Below are 13,910 nucleotides of genomic sequence, written 5' to 3' on the forward strand. Positions count from 1 at the left end.
GGACACTCACCAACACGCATTCCAATCCCACAAACAGAAGTGTGTCTTGTTAAAATTTCATGAACTACCAAATATAATGAATCTCTAGTGTTATGAAAGGACTTTGCCTAGAGAAGTCTAATGCTTGGAGAAGCAACTGAAAAGAGACAGGACATAGAATAGTTTTGTACTCTTTGCTTTAACACCTGATTTTCATTCTTATCTTACAATAAACTGTACAAATAGCTGTAAGCAAATGAAAGAAAATTTAAATATTTCAAAATTCAGTTTGTGCACCAAACACTTCACTGAGTAGTTACTGGCATCAACTTCATGTGCTCACCAAAACACATTAAGAAATTTGACACATTAAGAAATGTTTTGGAGGCAGTTAAATCCCATATATATATATAACTTTATAAGTGCATTGTCCTATGAAATATTCTCTGAATGTCAAAGTGACTGAGAAATCTTTCAATTATGAAAGTAAAATCAATACCTGGCTGATTCTTTGCTGCTGCTCAAGAAATGCACCTTATTCAAATAATCATATTCACTTTTTCCACTATAATAATGTTTAAAAAACTTCAGGGTTTCTATTTCTTAGCTATCACTGCAAGGCAATTCAAAATAATGGAAGCCAAGAAATAATACTGTTTTCCTGTTTCTCAGGAGTCTATATACATGATCCGGTAACGTGACCTATGCTTGCCAATAAACTCTACTACTGTGTGGTCCCATAGAGGAGCCTGACTGTTGGGACGCCAATTCTCAAAATTTAAAATTGCAAGCAAGTTGCAATTATTCAGCTATAAAGATACTAAAAGTGGCACTATTGATAATAGCAAAAAATAGAAATAAATGTCCAACAATAAGAAATCGATAGACAATTTTTCTAGGACAACTAGTACAACATATAGTGAAATACTATGAAGTCAATAAATATGATGTAGCAGAATATACGCTGCTATAAAACAGCGTGTAATTTATTAGAAAGTGAAATTAAAAGTTATTTAATAATAAACATACAAATCTATGTTTGCAGGTGCATGTCTATGTGTGTGAGTGAGCATGTCTGAGTGTGCATGTGCATGTGTGTCTGTGTCCAGAAGTAAATACATTAAAAACGTTGAAAACTTATTTTGTTCTTTTTGCTTGTTTATATTTTCTAAAATGTCTATAATGAATATATATCTTGATAGGAAAGATAATGCCAAGAAATCCTAATTTAACACCCCTTTCTCTTTTCCTGGACTTTTTCCAATTTATTTCTCCACTTAATCCCTAGCCTCACCCTAGAGGCCACCTTCTCTCCTGAAACCCACATGAGCTAAGTAGAAATTTGGTCACTTTCATCATGATCACCCATACTTCAAATAGTTCATATATGAGTAATGACATATGATCTCTGAAGGAACATAAAGAACAAAGATAGGTTTATAGTTTTAAGATTTCAGTGGGATGAAACTGAATTATTCACATCCATTAAACAGAGTTTGAATGATTCACAGCCAATTTTATTTTTATAATTGTAATGAAACAGCTGGGATTAGAGTCTATTCATGGACTCATAAGAAATTTGCACCCCACCTACTAAAATTAGTTTCTGCATCCAAAATTCTGATTTGAACATCTGACTGTGAACAAAACAGGCATCATCGCTCAATGCCAAGAAACTGAGGAAGGAGACTTTAAGCATGTCACTTTCTCACAGAATTATTTTCTCATTGTGCTTACTATCCTTTAACTTCATTCATAAGCAGCCCCTTGACATGATTCTTTTGTAGCAAAGTTGTTTCCAAAGAATGGGCTTTCTTGTACAAGATAAGTTCAAATAATACAATTTTTGAAGCTTTCAGACTGTATGTGTGACAGTTGCTTATAACTTATGGATTCTCAGCCACTGGTTGGAAATCATATTTAAGAATTTGTAGTTCATATATATATATAGATATAGATACAGATATATATCTTTGGACATCAGCATCATTACGTCTAAAATATAAGATTTTGTCTTAAAGTTGCCTCGGGTATCAATTCATAGATCTGAATGTTTAAGGTTTTAAAGGAAATTTACTTGACTCTAGATTTGCTTGACTCTGCAATTGTAAAGAGATTTGAGAAGCTGCATACTTCAAACTAGAATCTTCCAAAGCAGGAAACAGTATATGAGGCTTGAGTGACTCACCCAGGGTCACACGGCTAGTTAGTCACAAAGTGAATCTAGAACACAAAGCCTCCTTTCCTCCAATCCAGAGCACTTTCCACTACATCACAAGGAAAGAGCAAAAAGAAAACATAACATCTAATTTTACCAGAAAATAAAACACAGGCAGGCCTGAACCACAGCCAGAGTTAAATGTGGAGCATACCTACCTCCAAACCCAGCTGGAACCTCAAAGGTTAGTATATATTTTAGACTCTTCAAAAATATTTTAATCACATGTGAATTTGAGGAAAGCTCTGATTTTAAAAACTCAAAAACACTCAGTAGTCACACAGCATAAAGTTATGACAGTATTAGCTGGATAATAAATTTGTAGACCACAAACTGTCCATCCAGACAATTTACACTTTAAAAACATCCAACCTTCTTAGAATTAGTTTGTAAGTCAGGCAAAGAGGACAGATTTTTCTGTATTACCAGGGAACTTTCAGGTAGGCAATTTCTGACACTAAGATTTAGATAAGCCAAATATGTGCATCTCCTAAAATATAGCCAGTATTGCCTTCAATTATACCATGATTTTACAAACAAATATACTTCTAAAATGTTAACAAGTAAAGTTTTTTTTCACTGTTCAATGTACAAAAGAGGATGTTTCAAAAGTTCCACACTGAGTCTTTTTTTAAAAAAATAGCAAATAATTATTTTTAAGTAAAGTGAATGTCTTTCAAATGCAGTGTTTGTACATTTTTAGATTCCATATAGAAGAGTGGCTTAACTTGTTTGTCTTAAACATTCATAAATAACATCATACATCTTTTTATAAATGTATGGTTAAGAGTGGCCTGAGAATCTGTATTTTTAGCATATAGGTAGCACAAATGCAATGTTAATTCAGAAAGTATTCTTGCCCCTGCTTCTTCAAATTTTCATAAAAAATAATAAAAATATTCTATAGTTAGCAATAATATATTGCATATTTCAGAATGGCTAGAACAGAGGACTTAAAATGTTACCTGCACATTGAAATTCTGATAAATACTCAAGGTAATGGATACCCCAAAAACCCTGACTTGACCATTATTTATTCTATGTTTGCAAAAAATTCCCACGTATACCTCACAAATGTATGAAATATTATGCATCAATAACAGAAAAAAAGCATATTCTGACATTCTGACAACTTTATCAAAGAAAAATACTTAACGGAATCAATGTGCATTTAATATATTTCAGCAAAAAAATAAAAACAAAGATAATTAAATGCCATCTTTTAAAGAAAAGAGAAATCAATTCTTTTCTCTTGTACTCCCTCAAAGCCCATGCCATTACCCACACATGCGACATACATCGGGGGAAGGCGAAAACTTCAAAACTGGTTTGACAAAGCGTGAAGGGTAGCAGGAGCATCATCCATGGAGGCAAAGCAAAAGCAGAGAAAAGAGAGAAATTATTCGCCCGAGAAAGGCAAAGCCTGAGTAGACTGCTTTCAATTAAAACCCTTGACTCAACTCTGCTTAAGAAAATGAGTTCTTCTTACAAATCAATTTCTCTAAAGAATAAACTATACTGCATATGCAATATAAAGTAAGCTTATTATACTATTTACCTTGTATCGGACATGTACTGTATTCCATATATGTGATAAAATTGCCACTTGCTTTTCTCCTAATTTTTTGAATCTATCATTAAATATGTCAATTTACAATTTAGAAGTTAATCCTTAAATATTTCTAGGATATTTTTCCCACGCATTTTTTATAAGCCAAATTATTTTATACCTTAAAAATTACCCCTTTAGATAGCAGTGACTTGGACGTTAAATACCATTTGTTATAAACCATGTACTTTCTCATTTAAATAACTGGAAATATACTACATGAAATTATCCCAAAAAGATGATAAAGCAACAGAATAATATGTACAAGGAAGTCCTTCAAAATGTCCTTTATAATTAAAAATTGGAAGTAGCCTAATTGTTCATTAATAAGGAATGTCTTAAACATACTAGGATGTCACTATTCCATGGTATAATGAGGCACAAAAATGAACATTGTGGGATGTATTTGTTGATGAGAAAAGATGTCCACAATACACTGAAAAATTAAAAAAGAAAATTATAAAACAGGGAGGTATATGATCCTATACTTGAATAAAATATATATTTAAATATACATAAAGGATACATTAGATGCCAAAATATGAACACGAAAGTATTTATAGGTTGGAATTTATGAGTGGTTTTCATCTTCTTTACAGTATATTGTATTATCCAACTCTTTCGCAATAAGCATGTATCACTTATATAATTTCAAAAAGGTATTTTGTTTTGTACATACACACATAAAAAACGTGTATGCTTAGATGAAACAAATTAATTCTGAAACTGTAGAAAGTCACCCAAGTATTTATTAGCAAACCATATTGAACCAAAAGAGGCTATGCAATGGTTATGAGCAGGGACTCTAGAATTGCCAGAGCTAGAATTTAATGTCTGCCATTATAAGCAGTGTGATCTAGGCAAAATACTTAATATCCAAGCCTCAGTTTACTCATTTAAATGATGGGGATAATAATAGTTTCAACCTCAAAGAGTTCTGGTGAGGATGAAAGGAATCCATCCAGTAATAAATTAATGGAAAGGTAGTAAGCTTAATCCTAGAAACTGAATGCTAAATTGACAACCAGTTATAAATATCCGTCTATTTTAACCAAATATTTTTTGTAATGCTTTCCTATACAATTGTTTTAAAGTAGTTTCACCAGATTTTCTTTTCTTCATTAAGAATTCAAATTTAACACCTACAAACAGGTATTCTTGTGTTACCCAATGTATATAGCTACAATCAGAAAGTTAATTCCCTGAGATTCTATGTGCTTTGTCTACCAAGACATTTTTTATGATCAAGCATCAGTCTTGTATAAAAATTTAAACTAAATGTAACACTACAGGCAAATGCAATTCAATAAATCATGTTGTCAGGGATCTTATCACTTCCTCCACACAAAATATCATTTTAACCATAAATCTATTTTAAAAATCTTTTCCATTTTGTACCTAAATTCTCATAAAAGTTTGATTCATAATCAGTACCTTTTTTAATGGTAGCAAAATTATAAAGTGTATTTTGCCTTTAAAAATAGATATCTATAGTGTATATACTTAGCATTTTCTGGTTATTCATGATGTTACACATATATAAATTTCCATGGTAGAAAATGGTTTATCCTTTTCCTAATTAATATGTCCAAAGTAATTCTTCAAAATTAAGAAACTGCCTTTTTAAAAAGAGGCAAGTTAACATATAAAATTACAAGTGAGGAGGCATTTAATCATTCTGAGATGAACAATGATGCCAAACGCTCAATTTATCACAAGTGTGCTGTCATCAGAAAAAACAAAACTAAGATCCCTTTGCGTCACTCCTAACCACTGATATAAAGCTGTGTTCCAGACTTCCCTGTATTTGTAAATTATAGTTCATAATAAAAGTCTATAAGTAGTATTGCTTCTCCAAAAGGAAAAAGGGTCTTCAAACATCAATGAAACAATTTGCCTTTCCTTAAACTGATAACACAACTAGATACAGCAGTACCTAGCTTGCCAAGCTTCCTTGAGTTAACAAGCAGAGCAGTCTACTAATCAATGCCTTTGCTTACAAACACTTAAGGAAAGTTTTGAACAGTATCTAAGGGAAGGGAGAGAAAAAAAATATATATATATATATATATATATATGAGAGACAATGGAGACAATATTTACCTTTTTGGTGAAAATAACAAAATCCCCAAAAATGCAAAATAAAACTTCGTTGTGGCATTTTAGGTATTAATGTGCCTGTAAAATGGACCCATCAGACTGGGCTCTGCCGGAAAATTACCAGATTCACATCAACACTACATACCTCATTTTTGAATCATTCTGGCCCTGTGCTCCTAAAACTTGGGCCACCTTCTGTATACTCTTCACTTCCAACATCTAAGAATGCTCAACAATGGGTTCTTTTGGGGGCCCTGTTATGTCCTGACTCATGCAGTCCATGGAAAAGAGAAGCCAAGCAAAAGATAGTTATATAGGAAATAATGAACAGATACTGCACTAAAGGATAACATTTCACAGTAGCTGCAAACCTACAGTCCAATTCACTAAGATACATCTGCTTCACCTGCTTTAGAAACCTGGGCCAGCAGAACTATGCCAGACCTCACAAACAGCCTAGGTTACAAAAACATTGTTGTTGTCGTTTTTCAAGTGCTATTAATGTGGGTGGGAGTGTAAACTAGGGCAGCCACTATGGAGAACAGTATGGAGGCTCCTCAAAAAAACCGCAAACAGAGCTATATACATGATCCAGCAATCCCTCTCCTGAGTATTTTTCCAAGGGAAAGGAAATTAGTATATTAAAGAGACACCTGTACCCCCATGTTCACTGCAGCACTATTGACAATAATCAAGATACGGAATCAGCCTAGGTGTCCAACGACAGATAAATGAATAAACAAAATGAGGTAAATACACACAATGGAATATGTTCAGTCATAAAAAAAGAATAAAATTCTGTCATTTGCAGCAACGTGAATAGAACAGGCGAACGTTATTTTAAGTGAAATAAGCCTGGAATAGAAAGTTAAACACTGCATGTTCTCACTTATATGTGGAAGCTAAAAAAAAAAAAAAATTTATCTTGTAGAAACCAAAAACAGAAGAGAAGATATTAGAGGATAGGAAGGGTAGGGGGAAAGGGAGAATAGGCAGAGATTTGTTGAAGGATATGAAGTTATAGCTAGACGGGAGGAGTAAGTTTCAGTGTTCTGTAGCACTGTAGGATGCCTGTACTTAACAGTAGTATGTAGTTTCAAATAGCTGGAATAGTGAATGTCCCTAATACAAAGAAATTACAAATGTTGAGGTGATGGATATACAAATTACCCTAATCCTTCCACCACACATTATATGTATCACAACAGCACTATGTTCCCCACAATATGTACAATTATTGTGTGTGCATTAAAAAAAAGTGCTTTAAAAAATGTGTGGGTTAATGAAGCAGACTTATAGAAAAGAAATTAGATTGCTTGAAAATCTCATTAATCAAACTAATAAAACCAAACTTCTATACCTATGGAATATGGAACGAATTTGACAACTTTCTACTGTCAAAAATGGTATATAAATGTAAAAGATGAATAATCAATAAATAAGAAAAAGCTACTTCACTTTTACACGGTAAAACAGAATTGTCATGTTCACTATTACACATAATGAATTTGATATATGGATTGTATTTTTAAAATCTAAACTAAAACATATTTGAGTTTAAATCATATATTTTTCAAATAGATGTCAACAGAAATACATCTATATGGCACAGAAGCAGAGACATGTACAAGGATTTTTCATCTCTGCATATAGTCAATAGTTTTTAATCATTTATTTTACTCTCAGGCAAAGAAAATATCAACTGCTACCTAAAGAGAAACTACCAACAGGGCCTAAAGTCAAGGCTTCATAACCAGTGTTTAGAGAGGTATATACTTCCCATTTTTCCTGATATAGTCTGATCTCTTTGGTATTTTACTTATGCACATGTAAAAAGTCCAAGTCGGGTGAGAAAACAGTTATGTACATAAACATTAAGTCAGTGCTACCTCTTTGATAACTGGAATTTTGCTTTCATTTTAATTAAATATGAAGCAAAACAATGAATATCACTTTTCACTTCAGACCATCTTTAGTTAAAAAAAAGCTCCTGCAGTCTTCTGTCAGTGGTTGTAAAGGCATTCAACATTGTCACTTGTTTAAACGTCTGTTTGGCTGCCAATGGACTGTCCCCAAAAGAACATTTTTGCATCTCAATAGTCTGTCCGGTATCAACAATCTTTAAACTATAAATTTAACGCTGCTAAAGAAAAGGGGAAATAACATTCTCATTGTACTGTCCTGGTATCACACTTACAAAATGAACAAATAATCAGACTATTTCCACTTATCTAGCGCTCTGCATCTGAGGATCTCAAATGGCCTGACAAACGTTAATTAACTAAGCTGCACAACACTCCTGTGAGGGTGGCAGGCAGCATGATCCTCTCCAAGCGACAGATGAACGGAGATCCTGGGAGGCCCTTCCTTTGAAAGTCAGTGGCTCAACTTGGAACTCAACTTCCAGAACTTGGAACTCAACTCCCCAGGCCCATGGTTGAGCATCTCCGCTGAAGCCAAGCAGCACAAAATGTAGATGTTACAACTGACAGACTTTTCTAAAGAAATTTAAACTGGAAACCAAGATCAATCTCAAGGAGATTTATCTTTCCTCTAGGTGCAAGAAAAAAGTGCTCTAATAACTACAGCATTTGAACCTACGGAAGAACCTGAGCTACAAGTTATCTATAACATTCTGTTTTGACAAATAACATGGAGGAGTTTACCTGAATGTTGATTTTCCATGAGCTCCCCCTAAAGACTCACCCAATAAGCTTAACTGTACTTCCGTATTTTATTAACAAATGAAAAACTATACAATGTTGGTTAATTTTTTTGTGAAATTTAATGATCGATTTTTGGATCCTTATTCATGTAGTTATCAGATAAAAAGCCAAGTTTTCTGCAATGGAATATCCAATCTAAAAATTCCATTACAAAAATAAAATCCAGAATTTCTTATTCAGGAAACAATAAAATTAATACAGTTGCATCTGCATAAATTTATCTAAAAAATAAATACCTTTGTGTAGATGTACATCATAAAAAAACTTGTCAGAAAAGTATACAACTTTACATGAATTCTGACTATACTATACTACTTAGTTTAAAATGATTAAGAAACATCTATTGGAATATATAAAATAATTTACTTATACTGTTGGTACAGGTAATTTTAAACATGTTAACCTCTTCACAGACCTAAACTTTAAATAAAAACACTGGGTTTTCAAAATATTATTAGTAAATGTTGGTGACCATTTTCAGGAGGTGATTCATGTTCTATAAGATCTATTCTAGAAATGTTAAGATAATAAAGTTGTCATATAAGCTTAGACTATTTCTAGCAAAGATTCTAAAGCCCTTAATACTTCTTCCTACTAACACAAGAAAATACTCAAAAATTTTGTAGAAATATTGTGTGATTAATATGCAAAAAAAAAAGCCTAGTTTTCCTAGAGCAATTTATAAGATCAAGTTTATGGCAATGTGGCTTTTGTCATACTCAAAGCACAGAAGTCAACACAGAGGCATATGCAACTGAAAATTTTTATATCAAGATCAATTCCATACTAATAACAAGGGAAAAATATAGACATTTACTAAATAAAAATATACATAAATGATATCATATTGAACACAAAACTAAAAGCCAAACACTGACCCTGACATAAGCCAAAAAAAGGAGAAAACCACTAATGTTAATGAAGAGAACATTTCGAAATTTTAGCTCTTCTTGTGATTCTTATATTTCCTTCCTCACTTTGAGAAGTACAGCAAACTTTCATTGCTAAAACCAGTTTAAAAAAAAAAGTTATCAGAAAGACTAATATGCTGAAAGCAACATTTTAATTATGTGCTTTGTAACACAATCCTAACTACATTCAGCCTTTTATTTCAAAATGTTTCCATTATTTACCAGCATAGTATTGAACTATATTAAATCAACATTTTCTGTTGGGCAAGTTTTCCATACTTAATTCTTGATATCACTCTGTATAGTATTTTTAAATGATTAAGTTTTACTTTAGTATTAGAAACTGTATATATAAATGTATTAATATACTTGCTCTATTAATGCTATATTGAAAAAACTATTTAATTAAAAAGGCACTTTTAAAATCTGATAGTTTACATTTCTTAAATTGCTCACAATTTCTGAATAATTGTAGTTACTTTCAAGTTCTATTTTATTGTTTCAAATATAAACATGCATTCTGTAGGCATATATTTATACACTACTGTAATTTGGGTTCAAAACATGTAAATTATATCTGTATATTTCTATGGTGTATTTTAAATTATTACAGGACATCTTCACTAATAACTATGCCTCTGAAACTATAAACTTATAGTACTTTTTTTTTGGCCTTTAGTAAACATGACCTCAAAATTCTGCTTTTTTTTTTTTTTCTACCACTGGTAGGGTAATGAATTAGAGGTAGGTAATTCGGTATGATAATTTCAGAATACCAACTAATACCACCAAAGTAGAATTGGTGTCAAATTCACAATGAGAATGGGCTGTTTCTTAATTCTGTTAGGTGTCTTAAAAAGCTCATCATCTAAGATATGTACACATTGAAAATTTCATATACAGCTAATAACCTAAATGTTGCCCAATAAATTAAATTGGCTACCCTTCCTATTCCAAATATCCAATAAAATTGGTGATTTCCAAAAGCACTATTCAAATATAAAATGTGAATCTTAAAAGATTTAAATTTTATTGCAACCACAGAATGATTCAATATTCTTCCTTTTATATATGCATATGCATGTATTTGTATATATTAATGTAATTTTATCAGATCTCTGAAATTTAGTAGATTACAGCCTTTGAAGATAATAAATCATAGGGTTGGAATTTGGCTATTATTGTAGAACATAGCTAAGGAATCTCTTGTTGAAGGTTTCCTACTTCAGCAGCTAATGTGGAGGAACTGAAAAGGCGGTTAAAATGATGCAATAGAAACTTGAAATCAGGGATTTAAGGAAGTGGAGGAATTGAGAAAAACAACTTTTTAGAAAAGTATTATCATCTCCATCTTGCTCAAAAAATGCAACCACTACGCTCAGGTTTTTTATACCATTGCTTAATAAATTGTCATTTCAAAGTCTTAGAGTATATAAACAATGGCAGAAAAGGTAATATTCCAGAAACAGTCAAACAATATGGCGTCAAATGAAGATGTCATGGATGAAACCAATTTTAAGTAGAAAAAGGAAGGAAAGGGGTTCCAGTGATATAGATATAAGGCCCCCAAATATACCATCCTCTCAAAATGCAGTATGAATTTAATAAAACATAGGACATTTCATTCCCGCCTTATAACCAGAAGCCATGAGTCACTTGAGGCCGGAAGAGTAATGACACGCTGGGAAAACAACAAATATTGACAATGATAAAAATGCAGCTCCGTGTATATTCATTGGAGGGGAGTTTCCTAAATTGAACCCCCTCTTGAAGGGCACAGAAACTGTTTCTCTTTTTTTCCCGAAGTTACTCCTAATAAACTTGCTTCTTCCCTGCAGGAAGGATTCTTTGTTTCTCTCTGTACAGGGGGCATCTCCTCTTCTGTATTCAAGTCCTTCTCTTAGCTGCAGGGCATGACTACAGATGGGAAAGCTAACAGCTTCTATAATTAACTGTGCACCTCTAAGGGGCGTTTTTCAACTCCGCTAGAGAATACTGAGAAGCACAGATAGGCTTCAGAGAATCTGCAGGAAATGAGAGCAGAGCAGCCAAGCAGACATTGGGAAGAGCAATTTTTCTCCCCAGTATACATCCAGAGAGAACTCACTGGTCTATGACCCGCAGGTCAAAGCACCTGGCTAATGGAACTCTATTTCCCAACTGGATCTTTTGTAAAGGTTAGCTGGTTTCTGATCCTACCTTCTATGCACGAACAAAGCTTCAAAATCATCCAGAAAAGCTCAAAACTTTCACAGACTTAAGGTAAAATGTCCAAGAGGTGGTGTCTTAGGCATCGAGCAACTATCACTTATTGGGAGCTCATGAATTTTCAAAATCTAAAATACTTTTTCACAATGCTGAGTCTACATAGTATGAAGAGAGCAATCGAGGATCTTACCTTACTCAGAGGTTTTGTTTTCTTTTTCCACATGGAACTAGGTCTTTCCCCCTAAAAGATCCTGTTTATATCAAATGCATGGCACTCTTCTTTGGCCGCTTTTCACACTATTCACACTTAGGCTTTTCTCATTTTTTCCCCCTCTTGTTGGCAACTCGACAACAACAAGCATTGTCATTTATACATAATTATATCGTGGGTTTTAAAAACTCCGTATTTTTGTATGAACATCTCATCAAGGACATTACATTCTTAGTGATTTAAATCTCTTCTGACTTCCTTATTAACCATATACTGTCATAGCAGCCTAAAATTTAAAAGTCATTTAGTTATTTCAGTGTAGCAGATGTACATCCTTCTGGGATTCTAAACCTCCCTTCTCCAAATATGGCCTTGTTGTTTTGTATAGTCACCAGGAATGATTAACCAACATTCAATCTGAGCTAAGAGCAAAGACAAACAAGTGACTGCCTAACACTGTATCAAGTAAGTGCACAGCACACACAAACACACATGAGTTACTTGCTGCCACTTTGGCCTTAGGAATATAAATCCCCAGATTGAGACAGATCATTAAGTTTCACTTCACACACAACACAATCCTGTAGAGAAAGAATGTGTGTTCCTCCTTTTGCCCTTCAAAACAAATGAATTATTTAAAAATGAAACCATCCTACCCGTAACAGGGACTGGGATTCATCCTTGGACTTGTTTTCTCCCGATGCAGGATACTGCTGGGGGAGGGCCCCAGACTTCTCTCCGCCAGCTGGCGCCCCCTGCAGGAATCCCTTGGTTTCCACAGCCAAGCCATAAATAGGTCGCGCCAGATGGGCGGCTTCCACATTGGGACTATCCCTTAGAGTCTTTGTCTGCTCTTGGGTGCCAGACACAGGCGTCAGCAGCCCCAGGCTTGCTTGGGTGTATGACGGACTCCCCCGCAGGATGTCTGCCCCTCTCCAAGTCACATTGCGAAGGTCATCACTGGAACTCTCGGTCCAAACTTTCTCTTTGAGCCCGTCCTTCTCTTCCAGCTTCTCTCTCTTCACCACACTCTCAGAAACTGGCTCTCCCATTTTAGAGTCTGGAGTTAGCAGATTGTAGACCCTGAAGTCAATTTTGGGCTCCTCTTTGATGGTGGATATGGCATGACCGTCCTCTTCGCCGTTGGCTGTAGTGATGTCCTGTTCCTGGCAGTGAACAGTGTTGAAGTGCTCCAGTAGTGACTGAGTATCGGCAGCTGTAAAACTGCACTGACGGCATTTGTAGCAGCTGTGTGCTCTCCTGGAGAAGAAGAAAACAGTTACTGCAAAGACAGCGTTCTGAAGGGTTGTTTTATTTTTAATAGCCTTTAAGCACCTGAATTTTCTACCTACTCATGCAATGTAGTAGGTAGAAAGAAATGCAATATTCTTAACACCCCAAAACTGGAATGTAATTAACAGGCATTTTCAGTTCTATATAAAGAGTTCAAAGTGCCCTTGTTATATTAGCAGTAATAGGTATAACACAGACACACACACACAGACACACACGCATCGTGCACGCACGCACGCTGCTCGTGCTTGTGCGCATACATTCCAGGTGACTAGCATTAAAACTGGTTAGTTTGAATTACTGTTAAATGCCCCACTCTGTTCATTTTGCCTTGATAGATGCAGTTTACCCTGATGGATAATCATGAATTATATCATTTAAGTCACTATTCTTAAGTTTTCACACCTGATTTCAAATGCCCTTTTCACTTTCTGTTATTTAAACTAAATTGAGGATTTTTCCCCCTGTAGATACACTTCAATTTCTAATGCTGAAATGCTTTGTACAGCTTTTCCATATATTAAAAGGAACTAAATTTAAATATAAAATAATAAATCATTATCAAATTATTAAATGATTTTAAAAAAGAAATAAAGTGTTCTTTTCTATCATCAAATTTAAATCCATTTAGTGAATTAAATATTGCTCACTGATC

General features: G+C 33.9%; 1 protein-coding gene across 10 annotated transcripts in view; it reads right to left on the bottom strand.

The window, feature by feature from the left end:
- TRPS1 (transcriptional repressor GATA binding 1) overlaps positions 1-13,910 on the bottom strand; it is a 257,688-nt gene that overhangs the window by 162,497 nt on the left and 81,281 nt on the right. For all 10 annotated transcript variants that reach the window (XM_063817355.1, XM_009455823.5, XM_001137364.8 and 7 more), the window contains one exon: positions 12,619-13,222. In XM_063817355.1, the coding sequence (XP_063673425.1) occupies positions 12,619-13,222 (604 nt within the window). The remainder of the gene's footprint in view (positions 1-12,618; positions 13,223-13,910) is intronic.

This window comes from Pan troglodytes, chromosome 7, assembly GCF_028858775.2.
Source record: "Pan troglodytes isolate AG18354 chromosome 7, NHGRI_mPanTro3-v2.0_pri, whole genome shotgun sequence".
Taxonomy (NCBI): domain Eukaryota; kingdom Metazoa; phylum Chordata; class Mammalia; order Primates; family Hominidae; genus Pan; species Pan troglodytes.